Here is a 20,871-nt window from a genome sequence, read left to right as displayed (position 1 = left end):
AATTGGAAAGAATCATTTTAAGGGTTTTGGCATGAGTAACTGAAAGGATATAGTTCCAACTAACATGGGGAAGGTTTATAGACGTAAGTGCTATAATTAAAAGTAGAAACAAGGGTTTTATCAGGATCATTGAAGATGAAAACATGACTCAACCTTGTGAGCGTGGGGACAGTGTCAGAATTTGGATGTAAGAGGAGATTATATTTCAGTACTAAGATTCTGTGTTTGGAGAACTAGGTAATTTTGGAATGTTTCACAGTGACTGAAATCTGTGGTTAAAAACCTGTTTCTTTGATTTAAGACTGTAGTTTCTAAATTTTCCTCATAGTTTTCAAGCCTTGGGTACTGTATTCGTCCATTCTAGTGTCGCTATAAAGAAATACCTGCGGCTAGGTCATTTTTAAAGAAAAGATATTTAACTTGGCACATGGTTCTGCAGGCTTTATAGGAAGCATGGTGCTGGCATCTGCTTCTGGTGAGACCTTAGGAAACTTAGAATCATAGTGGAAGGCAACAGAGAGCCAGCATGTCACATGGCAATATTGGGAACATGAGAGAGAGGGTGGGGAGGTACCAGACGCTCTTAAACAACCAGATCTTGTGTGAAGTAACTGAGCGAGAACTCACTTATTACCAAGGGGATGATGCTAAGCCGTTCATGAAAGATCCTCCTGTATGATCCAGTCATCTCCCATTAGGCCCCACCTCCCACGTGGGAATCACATTTCCACGTGGGAATCACATTTCCACGTGTTATTTGGAGGGTACAGACATCCAGACCATATCAGGTACATACAAGAATTATTTTTGGAGATTTTTTTCTTTGCATTTTTCTTTTTTTATGTACAGAAATTGATGTTTCTTTCTTTCTTTTTTCCTTTCTTCCTTTCTTCCTTTCCTTCCCTTTCCTTCCCTTCCCTTCCCTTCCCCTTCCCCTTCCCCTCCCCTTCCCCTCCCCTTCCCCTCCCCCTTCCCCTCCCTCTCCCCCTCCCCCTTCCCTTCCCTTCCCCTTCCCTTCCCCTTCCCTTCCCCTTCCCTTCCCCTTCCCTTCCCCTTCCCCTTCCCTTTCCCTTCCCTTTCCCTTCCCTTCCCCTTCCCTTCCCTTCCCCTTCCCTTCCCTTCCCCTTCCCCTTCCCTTCCCTTCCCCTTCCCCTTCCCTTCCCATTCCCTTCCCCTTCCCTTCCCCTTCCCCTTCCCCTTCCCTTCCCCTTCCCTTCCCTTCCCCTTCCCTTCCCCTTCCCTTCCCCTTCCCCTTCCCTTCCCCTTCCCTTCCCTTCCCCTTCCCTTCCCCTTCCCTTCCCTTCCCCTTCCCCTTCCCTTCCCTTCCCCTTCCCCTTCCCTTCCCTTCCCCTTCCCTTCCCCTTCCCTTCCCCTTCCCTTCCCCTTCCCCTTCCCTTCCCTTCCCCTTCCCTTCCCTTCCCTTCCCCTTCCCTTCCCCTTCCCCTTCCCCTTCCCTTCCCCTTCCCCTTCCCTTCCCTTCCCCTTCCCTTCCCCTTCCCTTCCCCTTCCCTTCCCTTCCCCTTCCCTTCCCCTTCCCTTTCCCTTCCCTTCCCCTTCCCCTTCCCTTCCCCTTCCCTTCCCCTTCCCCTTCCCCTTCCCTTCCCCTTCCCTTCCCTTCCCCTTCCCTTCCCCTTCCCTTCCCCTTCCCCTTCCCTTCCCTTCCCTTCCCCTTCCCTTCCCCTTCCCTTCCCTTCCCTTCCCCTTCCCCTTCCCTTCCCTTCCCCTTCCCCTTCCCTTCCCTTCCCCTTCCCTTCCCCTTCCCTTCCCCTTCCCTTCCCCTTCCCTTCCCTTCCCCTTCCCTTCCCCTTCCCTTCCCTTCCCTTCCCCTTCCCTTCCCCTTCCCCTTCCCCTTCCCTTCCCCTTCCCCTTCCCTTCCCTTCCCCTTCCCTTCCCCTTCCCTTCCCCTTCCCTTCCCTTTCCCTTCCCTTCCCCTTCCCTTCCCCTTCCCTTTCCCTTCCCTTCCCCTTCCCTTCCCCTTCCCCTTCCCTTCCCCTTCCCTTCCCCTTCCCTTTCCCTTCCCTTCCCCTTCCCTTCCCCTTCCCTTTCCCTTCCCTTCCCCTTCCCTTCCCCTTCCCCTTCCCTTCCCCTTCCCTTCCCCTTCCCTTCCCCTTCCCCTTCCCCTTCCCTTCCCCTTCCCTTCCCTTCCTTTCCCTTCCCTTCCCTTCCCCTTCCCTTCCCCTTCCCCTTCCTTTCCCCTTCCTTTCCCCTTCCCTTTCCCTTCCCTTTCCCTTCCCCTTCCCTTCCCTTCCCCTTCCCTTCCCCTTCCCTTCCCCTTCCCTTCCCTTCCCCTTCCCCTTCGCCTCCCTTCCCCTTCCCTTCCCCTTCCCTTCCCTTCCCTTCCCCTTCCCTTCCCTTTCCCTTCCCTTCCCTTCCCCTCCCTTCCCCTTCCCTTCCCTTCCCTTCCCTTCCCCTTCCCTTCCCCTTCCCTTCCCTTCCCTTCCCTTCCCTTCCCCTTCCCTTCCCCTTTCCCTTCCCCTTCCCCTTCCATTTCCCTTCCCTTTCCCTTCCCTTTCCCTTCCCTTTCCCTTCCCTTTCCCTTCCCTTCCCTTTCCCTTCCCTTCCCTTTCCCTTCCCTTTGTCTTTCCCTTTCCCTTCCCTTCCCTTCCCTTCCCCTTCCCCTTCCCCTTCCCCTTCCCCTTCCCCTTCCCCTTTCCCTTTCCCTTCCTTTCCTTTTTTTTGAGACAGTCTTGCTCTGTCACCCAAGCTGGAGTGCAGTGACATGATCTTGGCTTACTGCAACCTCTGCCTCCTGGGTTCAAGTGATTCTCCTGCCTCAGACTCCCAAGTAGCTGGGATTACAGGGGCCCACCACCACTCCCAGCTAATTTTTGTATTTTTAGTAGAGACGAGGTTTCACCGTGTTGGCCAGGCTGGCGTTGGACTCCTGACCTCAGGTGATTCACCTGCCTCGGCCTTTCACAGTGCTCAGATTACAGGTGTGAGCCACCGTGCCCAGCCAAGAAATTGATTTCATTGGTCCAGGGTGGGTACCACTATAGTTTAAAACTCCTCAGCTGATTGTAACTTGCAGCCATTGTTGAGAACCTATAGCATTACACTACATGAATGCTTGTTATAAATGGAGAATCTCAAATCCTATCCGAGTCCTGCTGAATCAGATTCTGTATTTTGATAAGACCCCAAGATACTTTGGGTTTTGTATGCACAGTATAATTGAAGAAGCACTGTCTAGACTAATTAAATATCTGGCAGTGGCCACAGAGTCTACTAGGACTGTATTTCTCGAAATGTGATTCCAGGGCCAGCGGCATCACCTGGGAATTTGTTAAAAATGCAAATATTTGAGCTCCACCCTAGACCTTCTGAATAGAACACTGGGGGAGTGAAGCCCAGTAGTCTGTGGTTTAACAAGTTCTCCAGGTGATTCTCATACATAATATAGTTTAGAAGCATTGCACCAGGAGTCTCTCATGAGGTTTGGAACCACTGAATTGAGGAAATTGATTCAGCAAGTCTTTTGTTAAAACACATACTCCTGAAGTGAAGTGTCATTGATGTCTGCAACTTTCAAATGGTTTAGCAAAAGAGAAAAATTGTATAAGGCTATGGAGAGACAGAAAGCAGATGCTATGTTTGTTATTTACCTTTTATAGATGATACACCTAGGTTCAAAAAGAGTAGTTCAAAAAGAGTATCAAAATTAGAATTTGAGCCTGTGTACCCTGTGCATATCACCACAAGCTGGAGTGTGATTCTCTTTTTTGTGTTAGCTTGCCTGGCCCATCATCCCAGGCATCTGGGAATATGACTGTGTTGCATTCCACAGGCCCAGGAGCAAGCTTGAAAATGTAGTCATTGATTTCCATTGTTATGAGTCACACCTCCCTCCCTGCTCATGCGCACACATGCATACACCCCTTCATTATCGTCATTCCTTTTATTAAACTTTTAGTGTATGTCTGAGAGTGTTTGTTTGTGTTTAGTTCTGATTAGAAGCAGAAAGATGCTTGATTTGAATAGCCCAGACTTACTATTTGAATTTTGAGGGCAGTTTTTAGCTAGATAATATTAAAAACTTGTCCTGTTGATGGCCTGAGATTTAGGATTGATTCCGAAACAACAGGGTTTATTAATTAAATATTTCATATATTTTATACTCTTCTCAGTCCACAGAACATTTGTGGTGATCAAAGATTACCGTTAAGTAAGTTGTTTTTTTCTTGTAACATCTTTTCAAAGTTTTAATCCAAATTAGGTTTGAATGGATTCTTTAGGTTGATGGCTTTTTTTTAATAGCATTTATTTATTCCTACCTGATGATTAAAGCATCGTATTTAAGAATTGTTTTGCTTTGAATCATTGACCTCTTAGAGTTGTTCTTCTGTTTTGTGAGTTTAATTGAACTCATAGTGGCGTTTTAAAATAATGTGTAAAAGAGCATCAGGAGACAGAGCCAAAATGGGTTTATTTGCTTTTATACAAACTAAATTGCCCTTGTGACCCAACATAAAATCTAAGTGCTAAGAGCAGTTATTTATTTTGACAAAAGAATTAATTGAGTCTAAAACAGTTGAAATTCCAGTTGTAGCAAACTATTCATTAAGACTCTCACTCTGGCTTTAGTACTGTCAAAAAAAATAACCTGTCTTATGATTAAATAGCAGAATGATGGGCAGTGGACTGCATTTGAAGGAGATGCTGAATAAACTTTCCACTTGTGAAGCAGTTCAGAAGTGACATGCTACAAGGGGGGTTAGAATGTGCATTGATATCCAGCTGAGTTGTCAACTGGCACTGAGCCAGGCACGCAAAGCCTTGCCATGTGAAGCAGCATGTGGAGCATATGCCATTTGTAAAAGAAAATCTTGTTCATGCATGATGTAATGGTTTTTTTGTTAAAGGTTGTATTTAGTTTTATTATGACAGAAATCATTATTTCTATCTGTAATAGAAAAGTTTGTGTGGATGGTACTCAATTTAAAATTTTTAATATATATTTTTTGATTTGAAGTCATTTGGCATCTTATATTTCAAAATGGTTTTTCTTTTTTTGGGGGGGGCATTTTTCTATTTCAAATGGATTTTAAGAGGCTGTTTAGAAAAGATAAGAGAAATCAAGATATGTTTACTATAGGAAAAGAGTTTTGTGAGAACAAAAAGGAGAATTTTGTTTAAAGGGACTGATTAGTTGAGGGATGTCTTTACTGTTTTCATGTATATGAAGTTATCCAAAGATTTTACAAATCTTTTTTTCTGTATGTACCATATTTGCTAAGATGATGATGTAAAAGTCCTTCTAGATAATATATATTTAGTATTTGTAAACAAGGCAATTTGGCATTGGTGTTTTGTTTTTATTGTAGTTACTTTTTTCTACTCTCTAGAGTAAGTGTGTAGCTTAAGCACTAGAGATTCTGTAAATAGTTAATGGGTAGAAACTATGTGGATGTGTAGCTGTAGGAGAATTTTTGACTAACCACATGCCTGGTTGCCTTTTTTGGTAAACCCTTTCTCGTCTCAACAGATGATTATATTTTCTCCAGCTTTATTAGTACTTGGAAAAGCCAATAATATATAATAAGCTGTTGGTAATTTAGGTAGAGATTTGTTATTCATAATTTTTATACTAAATGAAAAGTTGCTAATTTGCACATCTTAATTTCTTTACCTTTATTGATTTTTCAGCCTGCCCTCATCTCATTGTAAATTGTTATGATAGGCCTCTAAGGGATTCTAAGAACAAGCTCGGTACCCTTTTATTAAATGATTTCTCAGCTTCCAGATTTGCAGAATGGGTTTGAATAAAGTCCTTAAATTTTTAATTTAAATTTTTAAAGAGTCATTTTCTGACTCTTTAAGGCTTTTTTGGATAGAAGTGATAAACTTTTTTTTTAGTCTTAGTTTATATTTAGAAGAATGTACTAGTAAGGAACCTACTAATAATTAATTAGGACCTTGTTTATCAACTCATTTTTATGATAGTTTTATTCTGCTTATTAGTAAATGTTAATCTATTTTATTTGAATGGAAACTAGAACCACACAGAAATAAATCTTAGATTTAGGGGGAGGGAGAGGGACATTAAGCCAGTATTTTTAGATCCCCCTACTCGTAGAGAGATCTTCTTGTTAATCAGTGGCTTTCTTTTATAATGGCATGATCAATAATAATGCTGATCATGAATTTGTACATAAGTAAGCTTTGCATCTCAGAAGAACCAGTAACAAAATTCTCTATCATCTACTCTCTATTTCAAGCTCTATTTTAAAATTTCTTCATATAGCAAGTTATACAAATTACCATTAATAAATTAAAAATTATTTCACCAAAAAAATGCTAGACTTTCATGAATTTATGTATAAAAAGGACTAAATGACAGCTTAGTGGGAGATAATTTTTTAGTCTCATATTTAGCTTTTGGGATATTTCATTAGGAGAGTAATTCATGTTTTGCTACTTTCTCTACTCCCAAATAATTTGATATTTCACATATATGAAGTATGCCGTATTTTATGGCTTTTAAAGCTAGTCTGAGCACTCAATCATTTCAGGGCTATTTTAATTGTTTTCTAATGATTTCCACTTTATCATCCTCCTCTTCTACAGTCTATCTCTCATAGCAGTGCTAAATTAATGTTCCTTGAAGATCACTTTGTGGGTGGATGTGTATGATCTTACATGAAAACTCTTGCTGGCTGGGTGCGGTGACTCACGCCTGTGATGCCAGCACTTTCGGAGGCCGAGGCGGGCGGATCATGAGGTCAGGATATCGAGACCATCCTGGCTAACACGGTGAAACCCCGTCTCTACTAAAAATACAAAAAATCAGCCGGGCGTGGTGGTGGGTGCCTGTAGTCCCAGCTACTCAGGAGGCTGAGGCAGGAGAATGGTGTGAACCCGGGAGGCGGAGCTTGCAGTGAGCCGAGATTGCGCCACTGTACTCTAGCTGGGGGACAGAGTGAGACTCCGTCTCAAAAAAAAAAAAAAAAAAAAAAAAAAAACTCTTCCTATTTCCTATAAGCTGTAGTTCACATTCCTTGACCTGCTATACATTTACAGAGATCTGGATTATAACCCCAAGGTCACCACTTAATTAGTCTGTAATTAGTTCATTTATTCATTCAATAAATATTTACTTATTTACCCAACTTATTATTTACCTGGCATTTTTTAAGTATTGAAGATAAGTGACGAACAGGACAGATGAGGTCCCAAGCTTATGTTCTAGTAGTATTTACTATCTTGGTAGCCCTGTTCTTCCCATGAACACCACCGAGGATTCAGCAACCACCTTTACCACACTTGTTTTCTCTCATTAATAGTACTGCCAGCTCCTTGAAAGCAGAAACCGCATATTCTTGTGTCTCTAATTCTGTGGCATCATGTATAATGGGTTTTCAGTAAATTATTGTGATCATAATGGGCTAGTCTCAGTTGTTTTTCATGGTTAGAATTATTTGATTTTTAAAATGTATTACTGATATTTGAATTAACTATTAGGTAACAATTAGAACCATTTCAGAACAATTAAAAAGATGTGTTGTCAATTAAAAGTAGAATAAAAAATTTAAAATGTAAAAAAAAAGTATTAAAGTTTACCTGATAGTTTTTTTCTACTAGAAGTTTTTCAATTTTTTTTTTCCAGGCCTCATTGAATTTGAAGAATGTGACACTGCTAGTGCAGTTGAAGGTAAGTTGATTAGTTATAATATGTTAATGCACATGGCAGCTAGCTAGCATCTTATCTTCTGTTCATTGAACAAATAAGGAGGGACTGCTATCCCTAGGTGTCAGCGTATCTATGTAATGGAGTGCTGTAAAAATCTGAAATTAGTTTGAAGGCCTGCAGGTGCTACTTGTTGCTTAATAAATAACAGATTTTCCCAAAAGAATATTAGTGTGTTAGATTATATATTTTTAAAGATTAAGTATAACATGCATTTGTTTTAAAATATATATTGAAATAGTTTTCTTCATTGACATCCATGTTTAAGCCTTCCAATGTCATGAATATGAAATTCATCACTGTAATGTGTAGTGCTAATTGTACAGTGGGTAACATTTCATTAATGTTAATATTACCGTCATTTGGCTGGGCACAGTGGCTCCTGCTTGTAATCTCAGCACTTTGGGAGGCTGAGGCAGGAGGATTACTTGAGTCCAGGAGTTCGAGACCAGCTGGGAATCATGCTGAGACCCATCTCTATAAAAAAACTTAAAATTAGTAGGTGTGCTGGTGTGCACCTGTAGTCCCAGCTACTGGGAAGGCTGAGGTAGAAGGCTTGCTGGAGTCTGGGAGGAGAAGCCTGTGGTGAGCCTTGATTGTACCACTGCACTCCAACCTGGGCAACAGAGTGAGACCCTGTCTCAAAAACAACAACAAAAACCCTTCTTGAATTTCCTCATCTGTAAGATGAGGGGCTAGCTTAAACCTAAGGTCTCTACTGCTCTCTTCTTTTTTTATTTTTTGGGAGACAGGGTCTCGTTTTGTTTCCCAGGCTGGAGTACAGTGGCGTGATCTCTGTCCACTGCAGCCTTGACCTCCCAGGTCCAAGTGATCCTACCACCTCAGCCCCAAAATTAGCTGGGACTACAGGTGTGTGCCACCATGCCCAGCTAACTTCTGTATTTTTTTTTAGAGAAAGGGTTTCACCATATTGGCTAGACTAGTCTTGAACTCCAGAGCTCAAGTGATCCATCCACCTTAGCCTCCAAAGTGCTAGGATTACAGGCGTGAGCCACTGCACCCGGCCTCTACTGCTCAATTCTCAAAGAGTAAACACCTAAGTTTTAAGTGCTGAATTCTTTTTTTTGAGACAGGGTCTCGCTCCGTCACCCAGGCTGGAGTGCAGTGGCGTGATCTTGGCTGACTGCAACCCCCGCCTTCTGGTTCGGATGATTCTTCTGCCTCAGCCTCCCAAGTAGCTGGGATTACAGCTGTGCACCACTGTGCCCGGCTAATTTTTTGTGTGTTTTTAGTGGAAACGGGGTTTCACCATGTTGGCCAGGCTGGTGTCGAACTCCTGACCTCAGGTGATCCACCCACCTCAGCCTCCCAAAGTGCTGGGATTATAGGCGTGACCCACCACGCCAGGCCTTAAGTGCTTAATTCTATCAACAGTTAATAGCGTGACTGGCCTTTAAAAATAATTTGTCAAGAGGATGAAGAGTTGCCTTATTAGGAATATCAAAGATAATTTTTACTCCTCGGTTATGGTAGAATCCATTTATAGCATTGTTTGTATTAGGGACAACATACGGACACAAGAGTGCCATATTGTAAACTTTTCATATTATACTTCTTTTTTCGTTTTTGTTTTTTTCTGTTTCTGTTTTTTTTTTTTTTTTTTAAATTTTTGAGGTAGGGTCTCACTCTGTCACTCAGGGTAGAGTACAGTGGTGTGATCACAGCTCACTGCAGCCTCTGTCTCTTGGACTCAAGCAGTCCTCTCACCCTAGCCTCCTGAGTAGCTAGGACCACAGGCACGCACCACCACACCCAGCTAATTTTTTGTATTTTTTTGTAGAGACAGGGTTTTACCATGTTGCCTAGGCTGGTCTCGAACTCCTGAGTTCAAGTGATCTGTCTGCCTTGGCCTTCCAAAGTGCTGGGAATACAGGCATGAATCACTGCACCTGGCCCCATATTATAGTTCTAATGGGTCTGCTGTGTCATCCTTTTATCTAAAACAATACATTTATATTTTGTGACCCTCTAAAAAGCAAACATGATTTGACCTTTATAACATGATTTGACGTTTATAACAAAATTTAGTATAATGAATAATGTACTTTCATTGAAGTTTTAAGATATCTCCATATGCTTATTATGTGTAAGATGACTTAAGGTAGGCTTAGGAAAAGAAAAGAAAATTTTATCTGTCAAGTAAACGTTCTAGGATCTTTTGATGAATAATAGACTGTGTTTTATTAACATAAGAAAAGTCTAACCAATAGGGTTGAGTGGTTGATAATTTTATTTCTGTCATCCACATTTATCATCAGCAGTTACGAGCAAGTTACGTGTGAAGATGCAAGATGTATTCCTAAACTTAATATGTTTATCAGGAACAGTTATGTTTCTGTAACAATATATATTTATTTTAAAGGTATAAAACCAAGGAAAAGAAAGACCTTTGCTTTGCCAGGAATCATCAAAAAGGAAAAAGATGCAGAATCTGTGTAAGTATTTTAAATATTGTCAAAATCCTTTTTATTTTTATAAGTGATTAAGAATAAGACTGTTTTGCATTTGGAAAGAAAAAAGTATTGTGGAAATAACTCAAAAGTATATGTGTAAGGTGTGAAAAACAAGCTTTTCTAAATATTAATAAATGCATTTGCCAGTTCCTCTGGTTTTAGAGCAAAGTATTAACTTGTTAATTATTTAAAAAATTTAAGACATTATAGACAAAAGCTTTAATGTCCAGAAATGGCAATTTTTGAAATATCCTCATTTTTATAAAATAATAAATGCATATTTTAAAAAATTAAAAGTGCAAAGAAAACAAAAAATTCATCAAAGTCTTAATGCCTAAGAGAAAATCTCTGGTCAACTATTTGATGAAAATCCTTCTAGACAATTCTAAGTGTATAGGCATATAGTGATACATATACATACATTGATAGAAAATGTTAAATAGGGGAGAGAAAAGCCCTAATATTTTACTATTTATACTAGGTCATCATTTTTAGATGGAATATTTGGTCCACTTATAAGTCTGATTTACCTTCTTTTTTTTTTTTTTTTTTGAGATGGAGTTTCACTCTTGTTGCCCAGGCTGGAGTGCAGTGGCGCAGTCTCGGCTCACTGCAACCTCTGCCTCCCGGGTTCAAGCGATTCTCCTCCTGCCTCAGCCTCCCAAGTAGCTGAGATTACGGCGCCTACCACATCTGGCTAATTTTTTGTATTTTTAGTAGAGACAGGATTTTACCGTATTGTCCAGGCTGGTCGCGAACTCCTGACCTCAGGTGAAGCACCCGCCTCAGCCTCCCAAAGTGCTGGGATTACAGGCCTGAGCCACCGTGCCCGGCTTGATTTACCTTCTTTTAAAAATAAAAAATCAATATACAAAGAATATGTAATAAATATGTAAGAAATTGAGTTAGATTAGCTAACCAAAGTTTTTGTTTGTTTGTTTGTTTTCTACTTTGGCTACACATTAGAACTACCTGGGAAATTAAAGTAAATATACCTAAGCTAGGTCCTACCTCAGACCAATTAAATCAGATTCTCTTGGCATGAAACCTCAACATAATTTTTGCTCTTTTTTAAGCAGCCCCTTTGATTTCTAATGTGTACCTGGGGTTAAGAATCATTGAGCTATGATTATTCAGAGACAAACTAAAATTAAAGAAATCTTTCTTTCCATGATTATTCAGTCCATTTAGATAGAAGATACACTGATCAAAAGTCGTGAGTGATTTGTTGACCCACCAACACTGACTGAAAATTAAAGACCGCACTTCCCTAGCATCATCAACAGAATTCTCATGAGATTTAATATTTGATGGGCACTCATATTTTTAACATAAGAGAACAGTTTGTGCTTTGGGTATTCTTGCTTTCTACCTAGTTATATTTCTATTTGAGTTTCTTAGAATTTCTTTCATTTTAAATGGCTGTCTCTTCCCCTCTCCCAAGTAGTATTTGGTTAACAAATCAAGACCAATTGCAAAGTGATTTATATCTATAGTTATCAAATCTTCTTCAGATGTCTTTCTTGAGCATTTATGAAGGGGATTTTTTTAAGGGGGTGAAACAATCTATTTTTATAATATTAGCAATACATATTGAAATCTGATCAGTTGATTAGTAAGTTTTTAAAATATATCTAGTTCATCTGTTAGTGGCTATATTGTAAAGAATCATGGTCTTAAATTATTTTTATAATGTGTGGGTTTCATTACTGTTCATGTAGGGAGCTTATAGTATTTTTTAACCAGGTTTTTAAAACAGTTTTCCTTATCAATAATTTCCCAATATGATATTAAGCCACTTAGGGTGGTTTTTTGGTTTTGTTTTTTAACCAATGGCAATACTAGAGCAGAAAGCCAGTGCTTAAACCACTGCACCATCATCACCTTCTTTCAAACTTCTTGGCAGGAAAAATGTTAGAATTCACTTTGCCTGAAATGCCAGAGGCTCTTGAAATGCCTCTTCATAGCCAGAAGGCTTTTGAGATGCTAGTAATTATGGGAGACAGACCCTTTTCAGAGCTTCCTCTTCCTGGAGCTTCTTCTGCAGGTCTCATATAGCCCACTGTGAAGGCAAACAGATAAGTACTTTACCCCAGTGACTGGAGTGTTTTGGCTTAAAGCCAGAGAGTAAACTCTTTGGAACTTTTAACACTTCCTTTTATGTGCAAACTGCATCTTTTTTTAAAAAAAGAAGAAAGTAGAAATGTTCTAACATCTTTATTAATTTGATTCTCTAGGATTGGATTATTATTGTTGTGCCTTTTCTGGAACATTTCTTCAGAGTATGCATAAGTTTAAAGTATAGTGTTTCTCATCTACCAATAAGGAAGCTGTATTTCAAAATGTGCAATTTAAAATGACTTTTAAGTGGATAGAAAGTCACCTGGGGGGCCAGGCGCAGTGGCTCACGCCTGTAAACCCAACATTTTGGGAGGCCGAGGAGGGTGGATTACTTGAGGTCAGCAGTTCAAGACCAGCCTGGCCAACATTGTGAAACCCCATCTCTACTAAAAATACAAAAATTAGCCAGGTGTGGTGGCACACACCTGTAATCCCAGCTACTTGGGAGGCTGAGGCTGGAGAATTGCTTGAACCTGGGAGGCAGAGGTTGCAGTGAGCCGACATGGCGCCACTAAACTCCATCTAGCCTGGGTGACAGAGTGAAACTCTGTGTTAGAGAAAAAATGAAAAAAAAAAAAAAAAAAAAAAAAAAAAGAAAAGAAAGTAAGTCACCTTTCGCATTTACCCTGTCTCTTTGGTACTTCATTTTGGATTAAGAGCAATGTTGTCATCTTCTTCCTTTTTAATTTTTTCAGTCTGTTTTATCCTATATTCTTTTAAGAAAATTCTTCAGTTTTGTAGATTCTTCTGGCGTTTGCTTAGTATTTGGATAAATGGCGTTTATCTGTTTGTATAAGATTTTGACACACGTTGCGTATCCTTTGAAATGCTTGAGACCAGAAGTGTTTTGGATTTCAGATTTTTTTGGATTTTGAAGTATTGCAGAATACATCCAGTTGAGCATTCCTAAACCAAAAATCCCAAAGCCAGAATGTTCCAATGAACATTTTGTTTGAGCATCTTGTTAATGCTCAAAAAGTCTCAGATTTTGGAGCACTTTGGATTTCAGATTTTTGGATTAGGGATGCTCAGCCTGCATTGTGTGCATTAACTGTCATTAGTTAAAGGTCCAAAAGCCTTTTACATCTGTGCTCTTAAGTTTTGTTTGTGAATTTATGTTAGAGTGCATACATGGAAATACTTCTATCCAACCTCATTTTTTATGACCTCACTGTCCTTAGTTGTACATATTTAGGTCTTCTTTATGTTTTAGTTTTACATTTTAAATAATACTTTTCACTAGTGTATTTGCAAATTCAATGCTTGTTTATCAGTTAAATGATAGAATTTCAGTTCTCAACTACATATTACATTACATAAGAAAGTTATCCAACTGGAAGTCTACTCAGTATATTTGGAAAAAACTAGTTTTGACTTTTTTGTATACTAAGTTATGGAAAGTACTTCAAATGAAACTGAAGTGTTTAAAAATTGTATTTTTTTCCAGTAGTTTTAGGTTTTCAGACTACTTGCCACTTAATATTGACTTTTTTTTTTAAAGTCAATGATGTGTGAGTATATTCATGGAAAAGAATTACTTTTGAAAATAGGTTTTAGAATACTTATAAGAGAACCATAATGTAAGCTGATAGAAAAAAGGAATACTTGTAAGCTGTTTGTTTTTTATTTTGTCAGGTGGTATGGGTATAAGAATGCCTTTTTTGAATTTTAAAATGATTTGGTATATTTTACTCTTCGTGGTTTGATTTCTCTAAATATTTTTTGTAGAGTTTAAATAAAAGCTATTTTTAAGTACCAAAGTAAAGACTTTAAACAAGCATAATTAGCAGACAATTCTAATTATTGAATATTTCTGATATTTTGTTTTAATAGTGAATGCCCTGATGCAGATTCACTGGTAAGTAGATTTAACTTCGATATAAACAATTTAAATTAGTTATTTTCATTAGGACAAACCTAATGTATTTGAGTTGAGTTGTTACCAGTCTTTCAAAGAAAAATACCATCATATTGTAAATTCACTATTAAAATTATTTTACAGATGTATTTTTGGATTTACATTGCCAGATGCTTTCCTATTAAATAGAAAGTATTTCTAACCACCTTTGAAAAGTGGGACATTTCACTTTTAAAATTGGAGTGGTGCCATATCATACTGCTTTTTCTTGGGAAACATGCCAGAAGTCAAATCTGTATACTTTATTTTAAAATGTGGTGTTCTTACTAATGTATTCTTAGATCTATTAAAATACAACATTGTGCATGCGTTTGAGTTTCATTTGAGAGCTTGTCATTTTAGAAATAACAGCAACAAGAACCATGGTCAGTACTTTTCTGTGCTTTTTGTTTTATTTTAAAGAAGGGTTGCTTATATTTCTTGATTAAATGTATTTCTTTATGTGTAATTAAAGAAGACATCAAATGGAGCTCCATGTGGTTATAGTGAGAGAGTAGATTTACCAAATGTTGTTAAGTAATGTATAGATGGGCATATTTTTCAAACTGTTCATTAGATACCGTTCATGTTGATAAGTATAGGAGTTTCAAACAATCTCTGTCCTTTGCTTATTGTTCCTGCCTGCATAACTATTGTTTCCTTTGATCCAAAAACATTTTGATCTTTTACAGCATCATAGTGTACCAAAATAACTAAAAATACTTTGTGAAACACTGTATTTTATGTTACTTAACTAAGATAAATTAGTATTTTGTTTTATATTTTGGCTTTAAAATACAATTATGATTTGTTAACAAATTTATATGAAAAATAAGAAATAGACTTATAATGAGTTATGGGGTTAAAATCATCAGTGTATTTTTGGAGTTACAACGTTTACCTTACCACTTGGTTACTTTGTTTGATACCCTTGGTTAACTAATTAATGAAAAGCAGCAGATGTGTTTGGCAATAACTTTAGTACTCATTTTATTTCTGCATTATTTTTATGCATTTTATTTCTGAATTATTTGTAGCATTAAAATGATGATTGGAAAATTAAATACAACTTTAATACTTCATATTTTAGTTTATATATATTCCCTTTAAATAAAACATTTTTAATTCAGTAATTAATACTATTTTATAACGATAATATTATCCAGTTTTGAACTTTACTTAGTACTTATCCAGAATACAAAAGAGAATACAAAATTCTAATACTGGATAAGAAGCAATTGATAAATTTGACTGTGTAGAAATGAAAAATATATAAAACTAGAAAAAATATTTTATAAAAGGATTTGAATCATCAGAGACAAACTGGCAGAGCATCTTTTCAAGACATATGACAGGGGCTAATTGCTTTCATTTATAAAGTTTATATGCAAATCAATATAAAAAGTAAGTGGGTACCTAGTAGGAAAGGAGCATAGGATAAAAATGCTCAATTTTCATAAAAAGAAATAAAAGTGATAACCGTAATAAATATTGCTCAAAATAGTGGTGGTGTTCTGGTGCAAATTAGAATGAATTTACTATAGTGTCTAATCATATTGGGAAATTTCTTTTTAATTTAATTTTTTGTTTTTTAATTTAGAAATAAAGTCTCACTCTGTTGCTCAGGCTTGAGTGCAGTTGTGTGATCATAGCTCACTGTAACCTTGAACTCCTGGGCTTAAGCGATATTCTTGCCTCAGCCTCCCATGTGGCTGGGACTGTAGGCACATGTCACCATGCCCAACTAATTTCTTAAACTTTTTTTTTGGTAGAGTTGGGGATGTGTTGCCCAGACTGGTCTTGAACTCCTGGCTTCAAGCCATTTTCCTACTTCAGTCTGCCAAAATGCTGGGATTACAGGTGTGGACCGCTGTTCCTGGCCAGCAAAGGTTTTGATACGCTCATACTGTTGGTAGGAATGTAAATTGACACTGTCCGTCTTGTGGATAGTTTGGCAGTATTGCCCCAAATAAGAAGTGTGAGTTCATTTTTGACCATGCTGTCTCCCTGCTAGGAATTTACTGTTACAGTTATAGTAACAAAACTTTACACACGCACATTGTATTGGTGTATGTGTGTGGATACACACATACACACATATATAAAGTATATATGTATGTACACACACACACTTAAGATTCATGCATATATAGAAAGTGAGGGAGAGATAGATATTTATTTCAACATTGTTTGTATTAGCAAAAAACTGGAAGCACCAAAGAATCCATCAAAATGGGAACTGGTTAAATTGGTGGGGTAATAGATATTATAAAGAGTTAAGTTGATCTGTATCTGCTGATACGGAAAGAACGTACTAAATAAAAACAAGTATGATCTTTTAAGTGATTGCTGTTTTAAAAATAGAATATAAATATGTGGATATATGTGTTATCTTTATTTTAGAAGAATGAGTTACAAGACACTTTAATTGTGGATACCTTTGGGGCCAAGAATTGCAATGGTCAGTAGAGAAAGGAGACTCTTTTTACTTATTTTATTTTGAGATGGGGTCTTGCTCTCTGGCTGATGTTACTTGGTTTTGGGTCCCTGCCCAAATCTGTTGTCAAATTGTAATCCCCAGTGTTGGAGGAGGGGATTGGTGGGAGGCAATTGGGTCAGGGGACGGATCTCCCCCTCGCTGTTCTCGTGACAGTGAGTGAGTTCTCACAAGATCCGGTTGTTTGAAAGTGTGTATTACCTCCGTCTTCACTCTCTTCCTCCTACTCCGGCCATGTAAGACGTGCCTCTTTCCTCTTTGCCTTCCGCCATGATTTTAAGTTTCCTGAGGCCTCCCTAGCCATGCTTCCTGTACAGCTTGTGGAACTGTGAACCGATTAAACCTCTTTTCTTTATAAATTACCCAGTCTCAGATAGTTCTTGATAGCAATGTGAGAACAGACAAATACAGTCACCCAGGCTGGAGTTCAGTGGCACGATCGTAGCTCACTACAGCCTTGACCTCCCAGGCTCAAGCGTTCCTCCCATTCCAGCCTCCTGAGTAGCTGGGAACACAGGCATATGCCACCATGCCTGGCTATGTTTTTTCGTTTTTGGTAGAGGCGGTGTCTCACTGTGTTGTCCAGGCTTGTTATTTTCTTTTATTTGTAGCCTATAGATAATAACTTATGGCCTATTCATGGCTTTCTCTTACTAATTGTTTTTTAAAACATCAATAAGCTCTCCTAGTAGGGAAATTATTGTTCATTTCTTATCCCTTTCTTTAAAGGTCCGTGTAATTAAAAAAATTATTTTTAGCAACTGCATGTTTTGCAAGTTAGCCAAAGAAGTATAATTGCTCTTTTTTTCTTTTTTTTGGTTTTGGCCTATGTCCCCATTCCAAACAGAAATTAAGAAACATTTCATTTACTCTTGTTTCTTGAGCTCCATTCTGGTATATATTTTTTAAATTGCCACCACCACTTTAGCCAGAGTAAACAACTGTCTTTAAGATTGATGGGTGAAGTTGCCTATTCGGTTCTTGTTCATACTGCTTTTGACCTAGGGCTTCACTGCAGCTGTGTGGGCCCTAATATAGAAATCATGGATTGAATGGGTAAAGATGAACACAGGTAATGTGTAAGCTTTTATTAATACCAGGTTTCTATGAATAGTTCTAGCAGTAAAAAGATAGTACACTGAGAATCACTGCTTTTAAGAGAAACTTTTTATTTTGAAATAAAGATGCATGGAAGGTTGCAAATATGGTGTACATAACAGTACTGTGTACTTGTTACCCCTTCCTCCTGACACTAACATTTTACAAAACTGTCATATAGTATCACAACTGGAATATTGACACTAATTCAGTCAAAACAGGACATTTTCCGTACCACAACAATCTCTCATGTTGGTTGCCCTTTTACAGCCACTTTTCCTTATACCTTCCTTAACCTCTGGCAGCCACTAACCTTTTCTTCATTACTATAATTTTGTCAATTCAAGATTGTTCTATAAGTGAAATCATACAATATGTATGCTTTTGAGGTTGGCTTTTTCCCACTCAGCACAGTTCTTTGGGGATTTATCCAGGTTGTGGTACATATGAATAGTTTATTTTTTGTTGCTGAGTAGTAGTCCTTGTTTTGGATATACTAAAGTTTGTTTAACCACTCATCCATTGTAGGACATTTTAGTTGTTTTTCAATTTTTGGCTATTAAAGTTACTATGAACAATTGTTTACAGGTTTTTGTGTGGATATAATGTTCCTCTCTGACCCTGATAATTTTCTTTATGAACTCTACCTTATCTAATATTAAGACATCCTCTTTTACCCTTTGTTATTATTCATGTTTGCCTGGTATAATTGTTTCCATCCTTTTTCTTTCAGCCTAACTGTATTGTTATATTTGAAGTTTCTTGTAGACAGCAGATAGTTGGATTATGTTTTTAAAAATCCATTCTGCCAATCTCTGCCTTTTAATTGGTATATTTGGACCATTTATATGTAATGATATTGTCAGATTTTAAGATTGCCATTTTATTTTTGTTTTCTGTTTGTTCCTCTGTTTTTTGTTTTGCTTTGCTTTTTCTTGCCTTTGTATAGGTTATTTGAACCTTTTTTTAGAATTGCATTTTGACTTTATAGAGTTTTTCATTGATTCACTTTGTAGAGCTATTTTAGTGGGTGCTCTAGGTCATTTTCCATTACCTCCAGATAGTTGTTTATGGTGTTTTTTGTTTCGTTTTGTTTTTAATAGTGCTAGGTTCTTGATCTGTGGCCCAGGCTGGAGTGCAGTAGCATAATCCTAGCTTACCACAGCCTCGAACTCCTTGGCTCAAGTGATCCTTCCTGCTTCAGCCTTCCAAGTAGCTAGGAATACAGGCATGTGCCACCATACCCAGCTAATTTTTAATTTTTGAGTAGGGACAAGGTCTTGCTATATTGAGCAGATTGGTCTTGAACTCTTGGCCTCAAGTGATCCTCCTGTGTTGACCCCCCAAAATGCTGGGGTTGTAGGCCTGAGCCACCATGCCTGGCCTGTTGATGTGTTTTCATCAGAATTTATCGTTGTAATCTCCAGGAGGTTGGTCCAAAAGCTGCTTACTCAGCCATATAGAAAACAGCTTGGTGTTATTAAATTATTACATTATGCTATATAGTGTATTCTAAACAAATAGTGTATTCTAAACAAATTTAAAGTAGTCCATTGTTAAATTTGAGATAGAACCTCCAGGAGACTAAATACCTGGTGTGTTTCTAGGGTACTTGGAATGGGGACAAAGTATTTTGAAAAAACCTTTCATTCTGATTTCTAAAAGATTCACAATTAGCAAAGTTTCCTTATTTTTAAAGTATTTTAAAGTGATGTTTGCATATTAGCAAGCAGTAGAAAGAGGAAGTGTTCTACCTTCAGTGTTAAAAACACGGCCTTTGTCATCTTTTTATCTGTAGAATCTGCTCTTCACCCTACATTAGATTTTTTATTTCTGGTTTTTAATTCCATCTGTTAACTCACTGCTAGCTACAGTAGACTGTTTGTTTAGTCTGGAAGTGATAGTCACATAAATGCTGCACTTAGTTCTCCCTAACCTTGGGTTGTGCCTGCCTTCACAGTTCTTCTTATCTTTCTTGCTGAGCTTTAGAAAGTGATTAGAAGAATAGAATACCTTACCAGTAAAAGGATTTTTGCTGCAATTCCTTGGCAGCCTTTTCTTTCCATTAATTTTTTTTTTTAATTTGGAAATAATTTCTAACTTACAAAATTGCAAGAATGAAATCATATGAAGAAACTTGTATGCCCTTTATTTTTGTCATATTTGCATTCTCTCTATATTTGTGCATGTGTTTATATGTGTATAATTTTTTTCTGATCCATTTGAGCACAAATTAAACATATTCTGGCCCTTTGTCTCTAAATACTTAAGTATATATTGCCCCAAAATTTCAAATATTCCTTTATCTAACCACAAAAGCATATTCAGAGAAGTGTTCCTCTTTCCTGTGCCCTTCCTTGTAGGTAACCAACTTTATTGTGTTCTAATTATCCTTTTTTTAAATTAAACATAAGCAGATACATGTTTGTGGGCTTATTTGCTCTTCTTACTTAAAAGTTATGGTACTATATATGTTCTTTACTACTTGGCTTTTTAAAAATTAGCAGTATTTCCTGGTAATCACTCCATATTAGTTCATATGAACTTTTCTCCTTTTTTTTTTTTTTCTTTTTAACAGCTGCATAGTATAGTTGTTCCTCAGTGTCCTTGCAGGATTGGTTCTAGAACTCCCTGAGGATGCCAGAATCACTGAATGCTCAAGTCCCTTATATAAACTGTCATAGTGTTTACATATAACCTACACACATCCTTTAAGTCATACTTTAAATCATCTCTAGATTACTTATAATACCTAATACAATGTAAATGGATGTTGTAAATAGTTGTTTTACTGTGTTTTTTAAAGATTCATGTTTTGTGTATTTTTATTTGTTTACTTATTTGTTTATTTAGAGACACAGTCTTGCTCCGTTGCCTAGGCTGCAGTGCAGTGGCACCATCGGGGCTCACTGCAACCTCTACTTCCCAGGCTTAAGCGATCCTCCCACCTCAGCTCCCTAGTAGCTGGGCTACAGGTGCTTGCCTCCCTGCTCAGCTGATGTTTTAATTTTTTGTAGAGATGAGGTCTGACTATATTGCCCATTCTATTGCTGGTCTTGAACTCCGAGGCTCAAGCAGTCTTCCTGCCTTAGCCTCC

At 37.9% G+C, this 20,871-nt stretch overlaps 1 protein-coding gene across 1 annotated transcript in view; it reads left to right on the top strand.

Annotated features, from left to right (window-relative positions):
* FCHO2 (FCH and mu domain containing endocytic adaptor 2) overlaps nucleotides 1-20,871 on the top strand; it is a 141,094-nt gene that overhangs the window by 72,605 nt on the left and 47,618 nt on the right. The window contains exons 9-11 of the mRNA XM_073014694.1: nucleotides 7,607-7,651; nucleotides 10,071-10,143; nucleotides 14,116-14,140. Coding sequence (XP_072870795.1) covers nucleotides 7,607-7,651; nucleotides 10,071-10,143; nucleotides 14,116-14,140 — 143 coding nt within the window. The remainder of the gene's footprint in view (nucleotides 1-7,606; nucleotides 7,652-10,070; nucleotides 10,144-14,115; nucleotides 14,141-20,871) is intronic.

This window comes from Chlorocebus sabaeus, chromosome 4 (assembly GCF_047675955.1).
Source record: "Chlorocebus sabaeus isolate Y175 chromosome 4, mChlSab1.0.hap1, whole genome shotgun sequence".
Taxonomy (NCBI): domain Eukaryota; kingdom Metazoa; phylum Chordata; class Mammalia; order Primates; family Cercopithecidae; genus Chlorocebus; species Chlorocebus sabaeus.
The sequence above is the reverse complement of the archived record's forward strand: the minus strand, read 5'-3'. Positions and strand labels throughout refer to the sequence as shown.